This window comes from Camelus dromedarius, chromosome 19, assembly GCF_036321535.1.
Source record: "Camelus dromedarius isolate mCamDro1 chromosome 19, mCamDro1.pat, whole genome shotgun sequence".
In the NCBI taxonomy this organism is placed as follows: Eukaryota; Metazoa; Chordata; class Mammalia; order Artiodactyla; family Camelidae; genus Camelus; species Camelus dromedarius.
In genome coordinates, this window is record NC_087454.1 from 6,889,882 (window position 1) to 6,907,564 (window position 17,683).

General features: G+C 45.8%; 1 protein-coding gene across 2 annotated transcripts in view; it reads right to left on the bottom strand.

The window, feature by feature from the left end:
- Positions 1–1,113: 1,113 nt before the first annotated feature.
- NEDD9 (neural precursor cell expressed, developmentally down-regulated 9) overlaps positions 1,114–17,683 on the bottom strand; it is a 264,118-nt gene continuing 247,548 nt past the window's right edge. For both annotated transcript variants that reach the window (XM_010995812.3, XM_010995737.3), the window contains 5 exons: positions 10,243–10,344; positions 9,663–9,764; positions 7,633–8,880; positions 6,224–6,313; positions 1,114–3,423 (listed from right to left, as the gene is read on the bottom strand). In XM_010995812.3, coding sequence (XP_010994114.1) covers positions 2,914–3,423; positions 6,224–6,313; positions 7,633–8,880; positions 9,663–9,764; positions 10,243–10,344 — 2,052 coding nt within the window. In that variant the 3' untranslated portion in view covers positions 1,114–2,913. The remainder of the gene's footprint in view (positions 3,424–6,223; positions 6,314–7,632; positions 8,881–9,662; positions 9,765–10,242; positions 10,345–17,683) is intronic.

Sequence of the window (17,683 nt, forward strand, 5' to 3'; positions counted from 1 at the left end):
GGTATGAGAACTCTGCTCCCCTTTCTCATCAACAGTTGGCCTGGCTTATCTTTTTAATTTTAATGATTCTGTTTGGTGGGTTTATATTTCATTTACCTATTGTCTATTCATATGTCTTCTTTTGTGAGGTTTCTCTTCAAAATTTTTGCCCAGTTAAAAAATTTAGTAGTCTTCTTATTTTAATACATGTCCTTGGCTGATGTATGTGCTACAAGTTTTTATTCCTGGCTATGGGTTGCCTTCTTGTTTTCTTGATCATCGTCTTAGAAGATAGAAGTTTAAAATTTTGATAAGGTCCAATTTGTCATTTTTTTATGATTTATGGGGTTTTTTTTTTTTTTGTTCTATCTAAGGAACCTTTATCTACCTAGGATCACAAAGGTTTCCTCCTGTGTTTTCTTCTAGAAATATTAGAGTTTTATGTTTTACATTTGGGTCTATGATCCATTTGAGTTAATTTTTGTGCAGGGTAAATATAAATAGTAAATGTTCATTTTTTTCCATGGAGAGATGTAGTTGTCCCAGCACCGTTTTTTCAAAAGACTCCATTCCCCAAGAAGTGCCTTGACACTTTCCTTGAAAATGTTCATAGATGTGGGAAAAGGTATATTCAAGGTATATTCAAATACTTTATCTGTAACTCTCAGTAGGATACCTGAGAGAGAGAGTAGGAAAAGCAGTAAAAATTTATGTGGTTATGACTCTCTGATTTTCATCAAATGTAGTTTTCTTTTCAGTATTTCTTGATGTCCATTCCAGGATGAATTGAGCAATTCCCTTTGACTCTTCAACTACATGAATAGTAACATCTACATTATGACACCAGAAATTATCCTACCCATCATTTTAATGTGTAGGCTTTCTGGTGAAGAGAAGTCTTATTCCAGATATTTGGGTTTTATAACGTTCATATATTCCAGAATTTTCCTCAAATGCAAATACACCCTGAAGTGATGCAAAATGAAAAAAAAAAAAAAAAGCTCTCAATTCTACTCAAAAATCCAGATCTGTAGTATTAATAAAATAATTATAATTTAACTTTCTATATTACGAGTTCCAAAATAAGCCAACATTTAATTCTGTGATAAAGAAATATAGGAAAAGAAAACCCAGTGCCTATGAAAACAGATGTCTAAAATTTTAATGATTTTAAATCATTAAATACATACAATGTGGGAACGAGAGTAATACAGATTCAACATTTTGGTTTTGAAAATGTGAAATGTCACCACTTAGCTTAGAACAAATCTGTTTTCCCCTAAGAAATATACATTGTACGGTGAAATCTACAAGGACACTTGTCCACCTCCTCTTTGTTGATTTTCAGCAGTAGCCTTCCTCTGCACACTTACTTGTCACAGAACAATATAACTTATTATTTTGGTAGAGCAGAACATTAAGAACTACAATAGTGGCTATTTTGAAATGCACCTCTATAAATTTCACTAATTTTTAAAAAAAAAAATCTCACTTAGATCACACATCCCTCTCTCCTCTTTTCCTGTTCCCGTGACTTGGTTGTTTAAAACAAGAACGCTTAAGTAAGTCAAGGCATATGTTGCAAATCAAAGTGTTTCCAAATTGGCTGGAAAAGAACCATTACATAAAAACTGGACTGAGACACTGTGGATAACATGCTTCTTGACTTGGTAAAATGTGGAGACACTTCCCCACCAGGTAGGAAGTGTTTCATTTGTCCCATGATGACTCTTACGGCTTGTGGAGTGATTGTGCTGGGCCGACCCCAGAGGTTACGAGAGGCCAGGCTGTGGAATGGCTGCTGTGACGAGCTGTGAGACGGCGGGGGGCTGTGTACGCAGGTCCATTGGCCAGAGCTGTGAAACTTCCAGGGGCTCCATACAGCTGCTGAGTGTTGGGTCTGCACACGCATGTTTTTAAGGCGGGTACAAGTGATTCTCTTACAGTAGGATGTGGCCTGGTGGCGTTAACGTTTAGGTGGCCAAGGAACTGGCCAGCTTCCCTCAGGTGATGGGTGCAGATTGAGAGTCAGAAAGGCCCCTACTTACAACTAGCAGATGAAACCATCCCTCTTTTTGTGGACGATAATAGTCTGATGTGTCTTTATGAATTCCTGCTGCAAATAATACAGTTTTTACAAATCTAAAATCAATCATCCTCTGGAAAACCTCACGGCCAAATCACACACAGAGGCAGCTGACCATAACGCCCTGGGGAACCACGTGCTCTCCTTTTATTGGGACATTGTCCTCGCCATGTTGAAACAATCCAGCCCTACCTGGAGACGTGGCCTCTAGATACAGTGTCAGTCAGTCTTCCAGCACCTAACATATCAGAGTTTGGATTAACATATTCTTTCTGAAACTTTCTGAGAGGGCATTTTTCAGCCAGAAGTGAGGCATTTTGCCACAATGTGCTCAAAACGGTCAATTTTGGAAGGGGTTTCAAAACAAAAACAAGGCATTCCATGCTTCCTTATTGGGAGGTGAACACTTGTAAATCTATTGTGCTTCCCAGACCTGGCATTGACAGGCTCCGAATGATCGCTGGTCTAGGCAAAGCAAGGTTACAACCAGCTGGTATGTTTTCTTTTTTTAAAAAAATGCAGCATTAGGAAGTGTTTACTAAGGTGCTTCTTAATTCATGGTTTTTAATGGAATGTATCAGACACCTACAAACGAACATGGGTACGCAGTCAGACACACGCCCACGGACATGATTCTGTGCAGTTTATGTCTTAGATGCTTCCCTGTGTACACAAGAACCACACAGGAAAAAAGTCCCCCGGGAGCTCCCTGAATGTCCTCTAACCCATTAAAACATTAAAATATTTTCATATAAAATATCTACAAAAATAGATAAGATTTACAAAAACCAGAGCATATTTCCAGTTTTCCTGGGTGACCCCTGCGTCCCCCTCCGCTGCTGCCCTTCTCAGAAGGTGGCCATCTCCAGCAGGGAGCGCTTGAAGAGCTGCGCATTCCGGGACAGGTCGGTCACGTGGTGGACCATCTCCTGCAGCGCCGGGGTGCTGGGGTAGTGCAGCGCCGCCGTCTTGGTCGCCAGCACGATCGTCTTGAGCTGCTCGCACAGCTGGTTGCTGGAGTTCATCACTTTGTTGCGAACGTCCTGGGCAGCCACCTGCCTGGTCAGCGTGTCTCCGATGAACACCAGCTTGTGCGCGCTGAGGATGACAAACTTGCTGTGCGCCACGAAGATCCGCGGGGGCTGCGCCGAGCTGACGCAGCTGAAGAGCGCGTCGATGGCGTTGAGCAGGGAGATGTAGTGGGTCTCACACTGGTCGTAGTAGAAGCAGAGCAGCTGCCTGTCCTGGGCGCCCACGCCGCCGCTGGGGGTCGGCAGGCTCTGGGAGGGCTTCCACTTGGAGATGTCGTTCTCCACCGGCTTTGTAATTTCTTGTTCCAGCAACTGGAACTGACTCAGCTGCAAGGGAGAAAAAAAGCCAGTTTCGGTTAAGGATCCGGTGGTGTGCTGTCATAGAAATGAACCAGGGCTTGGAGTTAAAAGGCAGGGGTTTTCATCTCCCATCAGGGTCAGGGGCTTATCAGATGTGAGGCCTTGTCAAGTCCCCTTGCTTTCCTAAACTGTAAAATGTAGGGGTTGAGAAAGATGATCCCTAAGGAATCCTCCAGCTCCGACTTCTATGATGGGATGGTTGGGCTCTTCTACGCTCAAGCTGGATGGCAAAACCCAGCTCTGTTTCCTGCGCCGCTATGAAGGTTAAATGAGTTAATATTTGCAAAGTGCTTAGAACAGTGTTTGGTATATTGCAGGCCCTATGTAAATGTTTATTAGACACTGAGTGGTGGCAAAGGAAAAGCAAATGTAGGGATCTCTTTGGCAAGTCAGTCACTGACAGTTTGCTCCTTCTCTAGGAAAGGCTTGACTCTGTCCCTTCGAGACACTTAGATAAATGACAATCCATGACTGACAATTCATGACATAAATATATGTGCGTTATGGAAAAGAACACCTCCAAGGGAATCTCAGTACTGACTGCATCATAACACTTAGCTGCCCAGAGTTGTGGAAAGAAAAGGATCTCACATAGAATCAGACTCAGTGAGTGTTAGCTTTCTTCCTTCTCTCCTCTCTGCCCCCTGCTGGTGTAGTATTTATTTAGTTTGGTAATTTAGAGCTAATTTTTTTAAATTGAAGTATAGCTGGTTTACAGTGTCATGTTAATTTCTGGTGTACAGCATAGCGATTCATTTATACATAAATTCCTTTTCATTATAGACTATTACAAGGTACTGAATATAGTTCCCTGTGCTATACGTAGGACCTTGTTGTTTATTTTATACAGTATGTAGTAATTAGTAGCTACAAATCCCAAACTCCCAACTTATCCCTCCCACTCTCCCCTTCCCCTCCTGGTAACCATAAGTTTGTTTTCTGTGTCTGTGAGTCTGCCTCAGTTTTGTAAATAAGTTCTTTTTTTTTTTTTTAAGATTCCATATATAAGTGATATCATTTGGTATTTTTCTTCCTCTTTCTAGCTTACTTCATTTAGTATGACAATCTCCAGGTCCACCCATGTTGCTGGAAATAGTATAATTTCATTCTTTTTTATGGCTGAGTAGTATTCCATGAGATAGATAGATAGATAGATAGATAGATAGATAGATAGATAGATACCACAACTTCTTTATCCAGTCATCTGTTGATGGACATTTAGGCTGCACCCGTGTCTTGGCTATTGTAAACAGTGCTGCTATGAACATTGGGATGCATGTATTTTTTTGAATTAGAGTTTCCTCTAGATACATGCCCAGGAGTGGGATTGCTGGATCATATCATTTATTATTTAAATTGCAGTAATAATAATTTCCAACTATTACACCAACTCTCAGGAGAGACTCTCTTCTACAGGCAAGGACTGTCTATCTGTGACCAGATTTAGGACTCCGTTAATCTTCTGCCCCGAGGTAGGGCTGAGTCAGAGCAGGGTTAACCTCACTCAGCTTCTCCCCTAAGAAATGCACAGCAAACTTTCCTTTTCTGTAGACTCTGTTGTCTTCTTAGCAATTATTATGATTTCAACAAGTTCCCTAAAGCCCTGCTGTCTTACTCGGCCAAACACCAAAGCAAACATAAATAGATACAGAGTGATGCTTCAAGATATTTAGCTTATGCCTTTTTCAAATATGTTCATAAATAAATCACCTTACTAGCTGGAGAGAGGGATTTTCTCATTGTTTAGAGAAGTAACTGAAGTTCAGGGTGGTTTAGTGACTTGCCTAAGGTCACACAGTTGGTTAGTCAGAGATTAAAACTCTGGTTTCCCGAGTGCCATGTGCCACTTCACATCTGTGCATGCCATTTCATTGCATCTTACAAGGCTTATAAATCCTCCATCCATTTCTTTTTATTTTTATGCCCTTATACTGGCAACACGCATCATTATCTGCCTCACTTATGCCCAACTTTTGAATGAAACTGCCCTACCCAACCAAAACCCTTAGTAAATGGACTTGAATATGTTCCAAAAATATTGGCTCCTGCCCTCCTACCCTTAGACTGGACCAAGAACAGCCAAGCCATAGGGAAGAGAGAAGAGTTAGGTAGACAGGTAGACAGACAGACAGACAGACAGACAGAGATATGGCCCAGTTTTTTTTTTTTTTTTTTTTTTAGGAATTTGATGAACCACAGAAGGAGCTGACTGTCAGCGGAGGAAGTGGAGATGAAAAGCTATCTATAGAAAAAAGAGTGAGTGGCCATTTGTGGGTTCTGTAAGTTACAGGGGAGCCAAATGAGTAGATAAGCAGAGGAAACTGCCAGAAAAAAGAGGAGAAGGAAGTCAATTTAGAGAAAAGCAAAGAAAGTACGAGAAGGAGAGGGAATTGGCAGTCCTAGCTCTTCCAGACTTGGGTATTAGATCTTCATTTTCTGTTCTTGAATTCCCCTATTACAACCTGACTATAAACCCTGTCCGCTTGGGCCAGGATGAGTGGGTCCTGCTCCTTGAGATCACAGCCTTGACCCAAACAGGCTCAGCCTGGAGAAACTGCTGTTTGGATACAGTCCAGGCACACCGGGCTGGATGACTAAAGCCAGAAACCTTCTCTTTGTTCTTTCTTCACCCTATTATATGCCTTGGAGCTTGTTTATGCCAGAGTGTACTAGAAGGATCAAAGGCATGACTTTGTGAAGTTATACCTTCCTTGTTAAGTGGGAAATCTCTTCAGTACCAAATAGTTTTTGTTCTGATTGCACACACCTGATGGTGCTCCAGCTGCATCTTGTTCTGTTTGATGATGTTTTCCTTCTCCAACAGCTCTTTCTGCTGCCTCTCAAACTCCTCTTTACCCTGTTATTTTTCGACATAAAGAAAACATTAAATCACCATTGTGATTCACTGATGCTAACAATTTCATTGACAAACACGTAAATACTCTTTGATTTCCCACTGCCTTGGCAATTTCCCTGAATGCCCAATTAGGCCCTGGGAACCCCAGACAGGGATGACCAGTTCCCGGCCAGACTGCCAGTCACTGTGTAGATCAGGACTAAAAACTAAAACCCGTTTCCATGTGGGGCACATGCCCTCTGCACCACTTTACCATTTTGGAGGGCTACCTGTGACCCTCTTCAGACGTCCTTCAGCAGGGCTGTCTCAGTTCTTTTCTAATAGATTATCTGCAAACCCACAAACCTCCTAACACGGGTCTAAATGTGGTCTATGCTGCAGTTCTAGTTTCTTCAAACCATCTGCCACTCTACGCCAAATTAGTCTGTCTCAAAATGCAGAGCTGGACGGCCAGCCAGGTAAAATGTTTAACGCCTCCATCCTCTCTCTCCCCACACTTGTCTTCAGTACTCGGTGCGGCTCTCTTCCCCCTTTCCCAGTTGCGCACAAAGGAACTGTAGTTTCATAATTCTCAGGGTAATCCGTGGCTGTGATCCAAGTAAAAAGAACGGCAGAGTAAGATAGTAAGCCAAATTCTAACTAATGGATCTTGGTGTACTTTTAATCCCCAAAGTGAAAGGGCAAACTGGCGGGATCTAGGTCTACCTGGTGGAATTTCCATTTAGAAGAGGCAGACTGTCACTGCCCAATGACCCATACGCAGGTTAAGTTCTAGGTCAATTGGCAAATGCCTTGTGGTCTTCAAGGTAAGTCTGTGGTGGGGTTAAGTTTCTCTGTAACTACACACACACACACACACACAGTAGAGCTTAGTAATTATCTAGTACGGAGTCTTTCAAATTGTTTTCTTAACAGTGAACCACCCCTTTTTTTCAAATAAAATATCATGCAGAACTGTATATATCCTGAAACAGAAATGGAGTTGGTATGATTATTCAAGGGCCCACTATCCTACTGGGGGTCTCCTCCAGCTTGCCCATAGCAATGGGATCTAATCCAACCCTGGGCTTCATTCATTTTGCATATGAGGAAATTAGGCGAGGTTACATAAGTTGGTGACACAGTTAGCACCAGGGAAAGTTCTAGAGGACTCAGGACTCTCAGGCCAGTGTTTTTCCTACTGTACGACATTGCCCCGTTTGTGAACCACTGCTCATGTTTCAGGGCCATTCGCCACCCGCAAGCCCAGCAGCCTCACAGGCCGTGGCCCCAGACACCCTGCAGGTGGGCACTGGTGCTTTATGAGCCTGGTTCTTTACCTGTAGGTGGACGTAGTCATAATCATCCATCCAGCTCCTTTCAGAGCCATCACTGCTGCTGCAGTCAGGGGGCTGGACCTTGCCCAGGCTGGGGGGCAATGGCTTGTTGAGGGCTTGGGCCTTGTGGTCCCCGGGATGCAGCAGCTGCATCTGGGATCCAGCGTGTGGGTACTCGGTGGAGTTCATGATGTTCTCAGGCCCATTCTTCCCATGCGAGCTGCCGGGGCCCGGTCTGAAGAGGGCCTCTGCGTTGGTGTTGATGGTCGTGGTGAGCTGCTTGGCATCGTCCGGCACTGTCTTTGCCACCATCACAAACCGGTCCAGGTCATCACACTTGTTCTGGAGCTTGTTGGTGGCCAGGATATTCAAGGACCAGCTGCACTCATTTAAGTCATGGCTGGTCTGGCTCAGAATCTGGAGGGAGTCGTCCACTCTCTGGAGCTCCCGCTTCATCTTGTTGTGGAGGGTGAGATCCGGGAGGCAGGAAGCGTTTGCCACAGCTCCCTTGGCAAAGTGGAGGTAGTCCCTCAGGCACAGCTCCACCTTGTCCACGGCGGCGCGGATCTCGTTGAGGTGCCGTTCCATGTACCCGTAGCATCGCCAGTCGGTGGTGACCAGCGCCGTGAGGCCGGAGACCCCCAGCTCCAGGGTCTGCTGGAGCCAATGGAGTCTCTCGATGGCTGTGTCCGGATCCAGGAAGAGCCTTTTGTCCTGAGATGGGGAGGCCGACAAGGAGGATTCCTTCGAGGTGGTGGAAGATGTGGACATGTTACTCCTGGTGCTGCCCGTGCTGGAGAAGGATAAGCGGTTGATGCCGTCGACCACGTCCTGCGCGCCTTTGGCCTCCGGCGGGTTGTGCAGCGGGACGTCGTAAACACCGAGCCCATCTCTTTCTTCCAGGTTTGCTTTCTCGCTAGTCTCTGCAGGCGGCTCGAGAAACTGAACGCCCCGGGGGATGTCGTAGGCGTCGTTCTGGGCGCTCACGGGCGGTCCCAGCTGCGGGGGCGGGTGGCTCAGGGAGATGCTTTGCTGTCTTCGCAGCGCCAGGTCGGCAGCTCCCGGGGCGTCACAGTTATATTTCAGGTGAAGGTCCTTCCCCACGGGCTTGGTGCTGGGTGGGGGGATGTCATAAACGCCCTCGGGTCTGGCGTCCGGCTTCCCAGGGTGCCTCATCGGAGGGGGGAAATCATACTCTTTCTCCCTCAGCCCTGCTTCGTCTCGGCAAGCGGAGGGTGGGCTGGCGTAGACCTGAAAAGTAAGCAGAAAACGAAGCTATTTAGTGTTGGGTCGGCTCCCATGAGCGGCGCGGTAAAGGGAGGGTCGGGGTTCCCAGCCCCACACGGATCGGCCTCCCCACCCTCCGCCCCCACACAGCGGTGCCACCCAGGCTCTCTCCCACTGCCCACCCTCTGACCAGCGCGTCCTTCCCTGGCTTCCACGCTGTCTTAGGCGTGGACCCCTCCTGGCTGAGTCGCCCTCCCGGGTCCCAGTCCCACGTTTCTGACCAGCTCCTGGGTACCCCCCCGCGGCGGCTGCTGGTGATGCATTAATACACCGGACTAGGGACAGAAGCCCTGAGGTCTCTCCCGGATCTGTCAGCTGTGTGATGCTGAGTAAGTTGCTTTAATAGCCTGAGACACAGTTCCCTCATCCGCGAAACAAGGATAACTGTACTTCCCGTGCAGGCATCCCCCGGAATGAGTCCAATGCATTAACCCATATGTGTATATACGGCCTGAGGATGCTCCAACACCCTATGTAAGCGCGAGCGCCGTGAGCCGTGCTAAGGCTTGCCAAAGGGAATTGATTATTTTACCTTTTTATTGGCTCTCCTCAATGACCGTCCCATTTTTTTAGTGGGTCCCCTAAATATGGAATCCCTAGAGTTATCTTTAATTATTGTGTTTTCTTCCTCCTGCCCTCTTTCCTTCCCTGTACTCTCCCACAAAGCTAGCTTTTCCTTCTTGTTTCATCTCAGTACACACACACCTTGTTTTTTTTCCCCAGCTGCCCTGCAGTAGCTCACTTACCCCTTTGGAAGGAGGGATGTCATAGACCCCCTGAGGGTTTCTCTCTCCCACCGGAACCGAAAACACCGGGCCTTTCACGGACGAAGGAGGGATGTCATAGACCTGAGGAGACACACCTGAGTTACTGGCGTGGAATCGTCTGTATACGGGTCATTTTTTATGCCACGAAGCTTTTAATGACGGGTTTATCTACCAAGTTACGTACTCCCTTGCTCTTTAGCTGAATTCTGTGTAATAAGGGGCTGATGGAATCTCTCCCTTTAAATTTTGCATTCTTTGGCTTAGGTTGAATATAAAAATGATCTTTGGTGAAATATCTACACTGTCTGTACTTTAAATTGTAGTTTAAATTTTATGCTTCCTGGTAAAATGACAAGCACCAAAAGCTTTATTAGATCAGAGCCTAGGCTTTCCTGATACAGCAGGTCCAGAAAACATAACTTAAATAACATTGGCTAAAACAGCCCCTGGATAGACAACCTAAGTCAAGCTTCACGTGGAATATGCACATTGTGTGGACTCTTTTCCTCCGTGGCCCTGAGGTGGCCCTGTCCCTGGGGACCACGTTCCCGGCACGCACCCCTTGAGCAGTGTGGGAGGGGGGGATGTCGTAGACGTCCTTTTGGTATCGGGATGGGTACTCGTACACGTAGCCATTGCCTGTCCTCACTGGCGTGATCACCTGTGGACAAGGAGACAGGGGTCAAATTCCAAGCTGAGTTCTGTCTCCTAACCTTCTAATCCGACACGCCTCCCTGGACTCTACCCAGCTAACAAGAAAGAAAAAAAAGAAAGAGGGAAGAGATAAAAGGAAGGAGACAAGGAGACATCAGGCCCATAAACTTTTAAATCCCTCTTGAGTCCCAATGAAGAACCAGTCCTGGAAATATCTCTGTCCGCCTCCCTCACGGTAACAAAATCACCTCAAAGTTGGTCAGATAAAGGCTCAATTCCCAAAGGGTGCTTTAAGGGAAAATCATTCTTCAATTATTAAAGTCCTAGCTCCTCCCTTTGGAAGATCAAAAGCACAGCATAATGAAAAAAAAAATTTTTTTAAAGGCTCTGAAACTATTTGTAAAGTGAATAATGCAAATAGAGTTCAGTCACTTAAAATTCCTCTCATACCTTCCCCGGGAAGCCTCTTCATCTGACATTATTATGATCATAACTAAAATTCCATAGGCCACTGGAGTACTTCGATGGAGTTAAAGCTCACACAGTGCTGCCCTTAGGAGCCTCCAGGAGCTTTTGTCCTAACGACTGACACACATGAAATACCAAGGCCAGGAGCCGACCAGGAACAGAGTTCAGGTCTCTAATTATTGTCCCATTTCCACCAGGGAAGCAAACATCCAGACGGTGCCTACATTCAAGTGACGTCAGAAGTCAAACACCCTCATCACAACTCAAGCATCTGGAACCAACGTCAGGGAAACAGATCTCACCCAACCGGCTCGTATTTTCACATCGACACACTTCACTGTGTCCTAAGTACAGGCAGAGAAATTACTGGAACTTAAACTCCTTGGAAATATATTTAATCTGCCAAGAGCTTCTGAATGACTGGGGTCTTGTTTCTACCTAACCCAGTCCCTGCATGCTAATGGCGTCCACCTCCATGTTGCCCCCGACATCTGTAAGAACAGACATTGTAGGTTAGGAAGACTGGTTGTTCCCTAAGAAACCATCATCTTTTATCCTTTCTCTAATGTGAAAACTCTGGCGTCAGGCTGCCTACAAAACTATGTGAAAAATGCTCACATCCGTCCTACCCCGAAATGGGTGGAACTCAGCCAAATGCACCAATGCCCTTCTCTCCAGGGGCTCTAAATGCCCGGGTTCAATTTGCTTTTAAATCCCTGGTGCTTGCAGCTGATTATTTCTTGCAATGAAGGTAAAAGAGATTAGCATGCAGTCACCATACCATCAAATCTCTCCCCTGCCTCGGGTTTAAAAAAGGAATCTCTTGTTTTAAGGTTTGTTGGCGTGGAGTGCACAGCATCACTTACAGGGTGACCACTGTGCTATGCAGAGCAAATCTTCCTTTTTAAAGCAGGGTACTCTTTGCTCAGGGGAGATACACTGTGTTCCCAATGCCCTTATATAATTTTTTTTTTCACTCGCTATTGTCCAGGAGAGAAATGACATGTCTTCTCTTAGTCTCTCTCATCAGCTCCTCTATTTATAGCTCTCTCCTTTGGCTGTTTAATAGAACCTGCTCACAACACGGCTTTTGTTCAGTCTACAAGCTTCTAAGAGTGGATTCTATCCCCAGTTGCCAAGTTAGTCATGATGCTAATGGAAAACCAAGGCTGGCTATGCTGAAGGCCAGCTGAAGGGTTTCATCTTTAGTTTAAAAAAGGGAGGGTGGCCGAGAGGTAGAGGGGGTGGTGTTGGCATCTGAAAATAGCCCTTGGTGACATGTAAACAGAAAGCACGGCTCCAGAAAGGCGGGTTGGGGACCAGGCTCTGCCTTGCCTTTGGGAATCGTCCCTGGCAGAGAGCGTTAACGCTTCCCAGGACTTAACGTCTCCCTTCCTGACAAATGTCACAGAACCCCAGCGTGCTCTCTCCTTCTCATTTGGAGGATGCCTGTGGTCATCTGGTTTTTTAAAAACTTTGCATTCCAAACCAGTCATTTGCCTTGTTTATGCATTAGAAGAAACAGATGGTGAAAACCACAAGGGGAAAAAGCCAGCAAAATACCACCTTCCCCGACTCCAGCGCTCCTGACGTACCCATAGAATGCACGGTGGTCCACGGATGGCATGGAAATGGGACCAGTGTTTTGCATCTGGCCAGACGCAGGCAGGACACAGAGTGACCCTCTTTGTGACGCCTGAGAGAACCAAGGGCTGGACGCCTTCTGTGTTTGGAATCCTCCTCCTCACCCCGTCGCTTGGGTCACATTCATGCCAACTTCGTGTTCTCTCCTCAGAGGAACTGCTGACTGTTCTGTACCTTACAAAGTATCCAGTTTTGTGGTTTGTAAGGCCTTTTCTTCCTGCTTGACACGGTATCCAAAAGCCTTTCTACTCTCCCAGAATTACTGTACCTCAGCCCAGGAGGAACACCAAGGTCTAGCCAAGGGGATGGACATTTTAGAAGAAATCTCCTGGGAATTTGCAAGGCATTGATGGAATTGCTACACACTGGGCATTTTAGAATCTAATTTTCTCAATGAAATCGAGTCAGGTTTTTCATTTCCTTTTTTCCTTCCTTCGTTTTTCTTTCCTGCATTCCTTTCATTCTGCGTGTTTATTTATAGTTACAAGACTTAACCTTAGGGATTAACCAAAATGACCTCCTAGTTCCTCAGCATTGCCACAAAAGGGGGCTGAACTGTGGGCTTCCCAGGGCTCTAGGACTGACTGTCCCATCAGCTACTTTCCTGGTTACCCTGCAGAGAACCTGCATTTTCCAAACATGGGTTTTCTGTCTAGATGAGAAATCCAACCTTCCTCGGATGTTAATCAACCATTCTTGTCAACTAATGTAAGAGCCTGAAGGCAGACACTTTGAGGAGAGCTATGAAGCAGAGAAAGGCAGACTGTAGAAGTTTAGAAAAGGAAGAGTCCATTTAATAAATCTCTGAGGCTGGAGCCCGGCAGGGTAGGATCAGAAGTCTAGGGTTATGTGGGCTCTCTACTAACTCGGCTTGTATAGGAACAAGCAAACATGGCTTGCCTCCCGTGGGTATAGCTCACTGGTAGAGCGTGTGCTTAGCATGCACAAGATCCTGGGTTCAATCCATAGTACCACCATGTAAATAAAAAAAAAAAACTTGTTATTTAGATAAACAACAAGGACCTACTGTATAGCCCAGGAAACTATATTCAATTTCTTACAATAACATATAATGGAAAAGAATCTGAAAAAAAAATACGTATGTGTATGTATAACTAAATTACTTGGCTGTGCACCTGAAACTAACACTGTAAATCAACCACATTTCAACTAAACAAACAAAAAAACATGGCTTGCACCGCCCTCTACTTTGATGCATTGGATTTACATGATTTTGAGCCTCAGATCATAGGAAGCGTGAGCATTTTTAGAGATGCTGTTAAGACTTCCGTCTCTCATAATTTGAGAGCCATGCATGCAGAAATTTTAAAGAAGGGGAGTCTGTCTAGGGTAGCAGCGAGAGCTAGGGAGCATTGAGAACCAACAGGTGTGAGTCAGTGAGGAGGCCCTGGGGGTCTGTCATTCATGTCTCCACATTCGCTTGGCCTGGTTTGCACCTGGATCAGAGCAAGGGCCTTACGCGTAGATGCCTGTGGGGCTGAGCAGGTTGGGGAGGGAGAAACAAACGGGGACCCGGTGCTGGGGACACAGAGCTCGCCCCCTGTTGAAAGGTGGCAGCCTTTCCTCAGCTCCCGCCAGCCCCCATCCTGGAAGAGTACTCCCTGGGCTGCCAGATCTTTCACATTTTCACAAGAAGCCAGAAATCTGGATTTCCATGTGAAGCCTGATTTCTCAAAATGGGATCCAATATTTCAAACAGCATCTGGGCCAAGCTACACGTGTCTCTGGCCCCCAGGGTGCTGGGCCTCGCCATCTGGGTGTTTCTTCCCTCCTCCCTCAGTCTCAGGGCAGGACCCGAAAGCTCCTCACAGCTCCGCGCCTTGGCAAGGCTGACCGACTCCGAGTTTCATAGACGCCCTGCCTGCCGCGCCTCTGCGCCTTCACTCACGCATGTCTTTGTCTGAGATGCTCTTCTTCCTTTCCTCTGAGGCGGAGTTTATTCGATTTTCAGGGCCAAGCTGAGTGCTGCTCTGCCACAAAGCCTTTCCCAGACCAGACATAAACTCTCCCTCCTTGGACCCTCCCGCGTGCGTTATCCGTACGTCTCTCACAGGGCTTGTCACCTGAGGGTCGGCTGTTTCAGCCTGTCCATCTCTTAGCATGGTGGAGTCAGAGACCATTTCTTCCGCATCTGAATATAAACAGCAGGGCCTAGCGCAGTGCCTTGAATATAGTGGTCTTGGATAAATGTATTGACTGAATATATTAATGAACTCAAGGAAAACTCAAGGCTTTTCTTAAGCAAAATGGTGTGGATGTGGAGAGGATACTGACAGGTCTGCCTGCATAGGATAAGGTTGGTTTCCAGGTAAGTCAGCTCTGGGATGAGGGGGACCCCTGGGAGAAGGGGCGGAAGAGCATCATATCAGCCATGCATGAGCAAGTAGGGGAACCAAGAAGGCCGGGGGAATGTCAGGTAGAGCTAAGAAACCATGTTAGAATTTTTACCTGCACCACTGTATGCTGCAAACCACTATTGGATGGAGGCCAAGAAGGGCCACTAGATGGTTTTCTTTTCCCCAGCCTGGAGCCTGCATGTGACACTAACACCTGCGTGCTTCTCAGCCTCCAGCCAGAAACATATGCGGGAGCTTTGCAAAAAGAAATGAAAACAAATGCTGCTTTTAACCTTAACATCAGAAGGAAAGTACAATAGAAAGGAACCGGAGTCACGCTTTCTCTGGTTCTAAAACTATGTGATGTGACAGGCCCGTGTCACGGGAAGCCTTGTACCAGAGGCCACGGCCACACTGGGTCTTTGACTCATTGAAAGGATTAGGTCTGATGAGGGGGGTGGTTGAGAAAATAAGCGGGACCCAGGCAGAACTGGATCTAAATCCTGGCTCTACCACTAGTAGCTGGGAGGACATGACCTAGGCATTTGTCCATTCTAAGATTGTTTCCTCATTAGTAACATGGAAATAATGTACTTACAGGATATTAGGAGTATTAAATGAGATCAAGCACATAAAATACCTGGCCCAGTGTAAATGCTTAAACCTTAGTTACTTTTATCGTAATTGTTACCTAGGTTATGCAGATTTTACTTTTGGGCTTAAATTGTGGACTAGGTAATTCAGATAAACCATCCTACTGAAGACAGATTTTTAAAAAGTGAACTGAAAATATTAAAAATCTTTAGCATCAAAAGTTACAAGATAGGAAAGAATTATCAGGTCAAAAGTGAAGTGTAGAGAAGGAATTCATAGAGAGAAGCCCAAATTTTGAGGCTGCTTTTTCTCTGGGGGGCATTTGCTGATCTAAAACAGGTATCTGAGAGGCTACATTGTGTTTTTCACAGTTTCTATGACTGAAGGGGAACACTGGCCTCTAGGGCTCACCAAGGTAGGGACCCTAATAACTATCCCCTACTTTGGGTTGGGAACCTCAGGGCTGCACACCAAAGTAAGGATTAACTGGAAGTGGCCCTACCTGTGCACAGGCTGAAGCTAGGTTTTAAGTCATCAGAGTTGGCAAGAATGTCTCAAAGCCTGAAATTAGATTTATGTGTGCTTGTGAGGCTAGCAGAAGGAAGTAAAACCTCTCCAGAAGTGGAGAACATCTTTACAGGCCTTAAATTGTTTCTACAAATATTTTACGATGTCCAACACACAACCAAAGATAACCAGGAATGCAGGACACCAGTCAACAGAAACGAGAAAACCTCAGCCAATTCTTGCTTTCTTCCAAACATGATGAGGATGTTGTCTGTGTCTTAGTGATCACAGATGTAAAGGCTGTTTGCTCTCAAATATTTCATGATTAAACCATGGGAGAAAACAAAGTTTAATCATTCTCAGATTTAAGTCACATAGAAAGAAACAATCTTCACAAATGTATAAAGTTTTCCTAGCAAGGTCTACAAGGCAATGGGAATTTCAGATCCAAGCAGTACATGACAAGAGACTTTGGCTCTTGGTGACCATTAGTGGATTTACGTGGGTTATAGTTTTACTCTGGTCATATCAGTGTTGCCATTATCACAGTTATCACCATAACAGCACAAGACACACCAGGAGAAAACACAAGAGACAAAGATACTGATCCAAGAGAAAGATGAAGTTCCAAACCCAAGAGACTGTGTTGCATTTCTCCGCAGACGAGGATCTTCTCAGTGGAAGATCATGAGTGAGATTTGTCAACAGGATCTCACCAAGAAGAAGGGCACACCCCCATCACAAATGTCTAGGAGCAAAACACTTTCTCTCAAGACAACTTCTGTTCACGTGGTATCACTTGTGCCGAGGTCTCAGCAAGTCTACTCGGGGGGGTCACTTTCCTTGGGCACCTACTTTGCCTCCTTCAAGCATTGCTGGTGGGCACCTGGGATGGGGCATAGCAGGAGCAAAGGCCCTGCGGTCCAGGGAGCTTCAGCCAGAGGCTGCCAGTTCAGTGGCCCACTGAGGGAAGTGGGAAGGGAACAGGCTGTGCCATTCATGAAGGCAGATCCTCCTTGTCAAGCACCCCACCTTGAACCCTGTGGAAGCCAGTTAATAGGGTCTCAGGTCCCACCATGTTCCCTGGTGCCAGCCCTGCCCTCACCTACTGCTTCTCATCTCCCTCCTCCAGCTCTCGCCCCTGTTTTGACTCTTTCCCTCCTTCCTTGCTACTGGCAACCCTGGGGAGGAACAACAGCAGTAAAAAGGATGCAGAAAAATCCTACTGAGTGTTAGAGAGAATTGGCTACAGTGGATGAGAGACCGAGATGGGATGGGGAGGAACACAGGGCACTGCAGCCACATGGGTCCTGTTCTAGTGTTATTATTATTGTTGTTATTATTATTATTACTACTACTACTATTATTATTATTCATGGTTCTACAGTGGATGTATCACACATTATGAAATCAAAAAAATATAATTTTAATCAAATTTTAGAAAATAAGAAGAAATCCCACTTGGAGGGGTAGGGAGGAGTCTTTTGTAACTGTTTTAGTTTCTGTGTCTGTGCCCAAGGAAATCTGTGTCCCATGATTTAATTCTGTGTCTAAGTCCCTGCAGTCCAAAGCAACATTAGGAATGATGTGAATTACACAATCCTCAGCTTCTGAGAGCTAGATCATGCCTCGATAATGGACCCGTGGAGCTTCCCCAAGAATCTAGCAGAGCAGGAATGTGTGTAACCACCTCCTGGTGTTCTGCCCCAAGGCCCAGCAAGAACTAGGCAACCCAGGTGGTGCTCCGGAAAAGTACTGGGTAACTGATGAGAAGTT